Source organism: Atta colombica, unplaced genomic scaffold, assembly GCF_001594045.1.
Source record: "Atta colombica isolate Treedump-2 unplaced genomic scaffold, Acol1.0 scaffold105, whole genome shotgun sequence".
NCBI lineage: Eukaryota > Metazoa > Arthropoda > Insecta > Hymenoptera > Formicidae > Atta > Atta colombica.
Genome location: NW_017259190.1, coordinates 2,885,440 through 2,889,736, shown reverse-complemented (window position 1 = coordinate 2,889,736; position 4,297 = coordinate 2,885,440). Strand labels below are relative to the sequence as shown.

The following is a 4,297-nucleotide window of genomic DNA, read 5'->3' as shown; positions in this document are numbered from 1 at the left end:
AAATGAGCACAGACTACAGAAATGGACTTGGAAATAGAATGGAATACATATCCGGTCGTCCGATTCTTATTACATGCGCACGTCGCTTTAAGTTTGGCGCGAAATCGCGTCGCGTCGCGCGCGGCCAAGTCCGCCAAGTCGGCGCGGAGGTGGCTCTGGCGACCCAGCTGGCGCCAGCAGCGCGCTCGGAAAACAGAAAGCCAAACCGGTCATGGGAGGCTAGTTAAACGACTGTGGCACCACGCTTGTGAGTTCTGTTTTCTGGCGGAAACGTTGCGACACATTACGCGGACGCCGCGGGAGTAGTACGACGACCAGCCGGTATTTTAAAAGATGGGAGCGTACTTGTCGGAACCGATTACGAAGAAGGAGTCGAGCGACGAAGTGGGAAAGAATGTCGCGTACGGTGCGAGCTCTATGCAGGGCTGGCGGATCAGTCAGGAGGTAAGCGGGAAGTTGTGTCGTCGCGGCGGCAGCGGCGACGGCGGCAACGGTCGCGACGTGCGCGCGCGCGCGCGAGCGCGCCCGCGTTTATTGTATTGTTATCTAGTTTCGGTTACCTCGCGTGTTTTGCCGGTTACCCAGCCACCATGTTCGTCGGCTCAGCACGGCCGAGGCGTCCCGTACTCCGAAACGCGCCGCTGCGCCGGGTGACGGGGGTGGCCGCGCGAACGTGACCGACAACGTCCGAGAGCCCCGGGCGCAGCATCCGACGCTCGTGGATGGCTTCCTTGCCACTCATGCGTTTATTTACCAACAGACGAGATAGCTCGATAACATCCTTGCAACATCGTCGATCAATATTGTCGCGGAATTGTTTTCGTCAGAAAAATTTATTATCTTATTGACGATTTTAATTTTCTTCGATATCGTGTATTGTATTAATTTCTTTCTATAGACGACAAAGTTATTACACAATAATAATTCTTTTATCTTTCCTTATTCGTTGATACTGTTGGAATTTATTACCATTATCAAATGAAAATTAATTGATTACGTGAAATAAATTTTGTATATCAATTTTCTTGTAAGAGAACAAATATTTAACTCAATTACAACTATGAAAATTATCCAAGGTCTAAAGCACCCTGTTTGAAATTAGAATACAAATGAACCTCCATCTTACGGCTCTTGATAAAAGAAAGTTCTTTATCTATAATTTAGAACTTTATAATATCAATCATATAAATTGTGCAAAATTTTTGCTTTGAATCCAAACTTATTAGTTGTAATCGAAGGTGAAGACAATAGAATTCTCTTTAGTTAAATTTTTTGCTTTTTTTTCCTTTTTTTCCATTTTTTGCCATTTTTTTCCTTTTCTTTCCAACATGGAGAGAAAAAGGAGGAAAGATAAACTGTGCAAGAAGTTTAACTGATAAAGAGAAGATTAAACAATCTTTCTCTAGAGTGAAAAAGGAATCTTGTCAAAGATAAGATTACTAACTGTAACTTTCTTTGCAGGATGCTCACAATTGTTGCATACATTTCGATGAGAACGTTTCGTTATTCGCTGTATACGACGGTCATGGAGGACACGAGGTTGCTACGTACTGCGCACGTAATCTCCCTGATTTTATCAAACAGACAGAAGCTTATAAAACAGGCGACATTAGGCAAGCTTTAATAGATGCTTTCCTCGGTTTTGATGAAACTCTTACAAAACCGGAGGTAATCAATATTCTCAAAGAACTCGCAGGAACATCCACATCAGAGAAAAAGGAGAGTGACTTGAACGAATCTGGTGCGTTTTTTTTCATATTAAGGATATGCATTATTACAGGATTTACCTTTATACAGACACTGTTGCTAGTTATATGTTTTGCAAGCTCTAATTTATTTTTTCTCCTTATCTGCACGAGTAAATTCTTAATAAGATTATCTTCGTACGTTACATTGCGTATAGATGAAGAAGAAAATGTTAGTAATCTGTGTATGGAGGCAACAATGCCATTGGAGCAAGTAATGGCAAAATATCAGTCAGAGGTGTCAAATCCTCATCTAAAAAATCTGAAAGGCGAAAAATGTGGTAAACGCGCATTCGTGAGTCCTTTTTTGCGAGGTCGGAGAGGACGAGAGAAAGCAAGTGGTTCATCCTCTGGCGCAGGATGTTCATCTTCGCCGTCACCGCCACCAACATCATCATCGTCTTCATCCTCATCCGGTTGGAATACAAATGAAACAGACGTAAGTAGTTCCAGCCAGCCGTGTGGATCGGCTCTGTCTAGCACAGTGGAGCGAAAAGATTCCGATGGTCCGGGAAGTAATGAAGCTGAGCAAGTACTGGATTCGACAACGAGCAATGGCAGTGCTCATGCGTCTCCACCAGTGGTATCTACTGAGGATATAGAAACTGCTAAATCTATGGATATGCCTGATAGCTCTGAAGATGTAAAAGAGAAAGTATCGAGTCCAGGCAAAGCGCCACCATGCGCGGAGTCTAATGCGAATGAGGTGGAAGTTAATGGCGCAGAATTGAAGAGGATCGGAGATGCAGACAGCAGTAAAGGTGGAGGAGACAATGTGTCGAGCAGTTCTTGTATTCCTGTGGAAAACGGAGATGCGGGTCAGCAAGAACGGATAACTAGCAGTGGTCGAAGAAGAATTCAGCCTGTGGATCTTTATCAAAGTCTACTGAAAAAGGACAGTGATGATTCTGAGGAAGACGATGATGATGATGAAAATGATGAAACCTTTGATGGCGTTCCTGAAAGGTATAAGTGTATACATATTATTTATTATAAGAACGCTTAATTTTTAAGAGAGTGTTTCTTTTAAATCGAGATTTCCTCTTTTAAATCGTTTTACAGTGACGGTGATGATACGGAAGATGTTGATGAGGATGAAAGTGACGAAGATGATGATGAAGTAGAGGAGGAAGATATAGATGATTCTGACGATGATACTGATGATCTCATGGTGAACACTGAAAAGGTATAATATCGATTTTATACAGAATTTATTGAATATTTAGAGAGATTTTTGCACTAATTTTACTGGAACTCCAATTCCTGTAATCCATAATTCTAATTAGGCTCTTTTTCTTATTGAATTTGTCTAATGTATAATTGTAATTTTTTATGTAGCCCGGTTCGGACAGTGGATGCACAGCAGTTGTAGCGATACTCAAGGAAAACGAATTGTATGTGGCTAATGCTGGAGATTCTCGGTGTGTTCTATGCAGGGATGGCCAGGCGATCGAACTTAGTCTGGACCATAAACCCGAAGACGCACCAGAAATGGAACGTATAGTAAAAGCAGGCGGAGAAGTGACAAACGACGGCAGAGTGAATGGCGGCCTCAATCTTTCCAGAGCGCTCGGTGATCATGCCTATAAGCAAAACATGGTATTACCACCCCAGGAACAAATGATCTCGGCTCTACCAGACATAAGGCATATTACAATCGATCCAGAGAAAGACGAATTTATGATACTAGCTTGCGATGGTATATGGAATTTTATGACCAGTCAAAACGTCGTTCAGTTCGTGCGCACCCGTTTATCACAAAATTACGAAAACATTTCGAAAATCTGCGAAGAGGTATTGATGTTATAAACTTAAAAAATTACAAATGACTTTTAAACATGCTCGAATGCATCTTTTCAAACCATTTAAAGTATTCTTTAAAGTATTCTTTCTGAATAAACAATCTAATGTATGTTATAGCTCTTTGATCATTGTCTTGCACCGGATACTCTCGGCGATGGAACGGGCTGCGATAACATGACTGCCGTAATAGTTAAATTTACATCACAGGCAACTGAAATTGTTAAAAATAATACCGTTGCTGAGGTATGTGTTACAAAGAAGCGATCGGTTTCGCCAACTACTGAGGAAAACAATGAGTGTATCCCGGGAGAAAACACAGTAAATCCTTGCAAACGTGCTAAAACTGAGGCAGCTATGTGAATTAGGAGTCATCACGCGTCATGAACTGATCTCCGGGAGCGGACGAATGAATGTGAGTTTATGTAAAATTATATAACAACTTTATATTATTGTGTAGAGCTGGAACCAATTGGTTATACAGTAACAAGCACATGAAATAGTATGTAAGGTGTGTTATTCGTCGCTGCTAACAGACTGCTAGATTGGAGCACGTGGGATGATATAACTTAGTTTTGTTAATAACGTATATGAATAATTTCTCGATCACAATAAAATAAATAACGCATATGAAGAGAAATTTCTCTTTTTAAGATCATATCCTGTGCATATATTTTTATTGTTACATAATGTTAAATACAATTTGTTTAATATTGAACTTTATTTTATTATTGAGAAATATATATATATAT

General features: G+C 40.8%; 1 protein-coding gene across 1 annotated transcript; it reads left to right on the top strand.

Annotated features, from left to right (window-relative positions):
* Positions 1-211: 211 nt before the first annotated feature.
* On the top strand, positions 212-4,166 carry LOC108689294 (probable protein phosphatase CG10417). Its single transcript, XM_018196018.1, has 6 exons — positions 212-444; positions 1,462-1,741; positions 1,904-2,711; positions 2,808-2,931; positions 3,084-3,539; positions 3,666-4,166. The coding sequence occupies exons 1-6, from the start codon at positions 334-336 to the stop codon at positions 3,906-3,908; spliced, it is 2,022 nt and encodes a 673-aa protein (XP_018051507.1). The 5' UTR covers positions 212-333; the 3' UTR covers positions 3,909-4,166.
* The last annotated feature ends 131 nt before the right edge of the window (positions 4,167-4,297 follow it).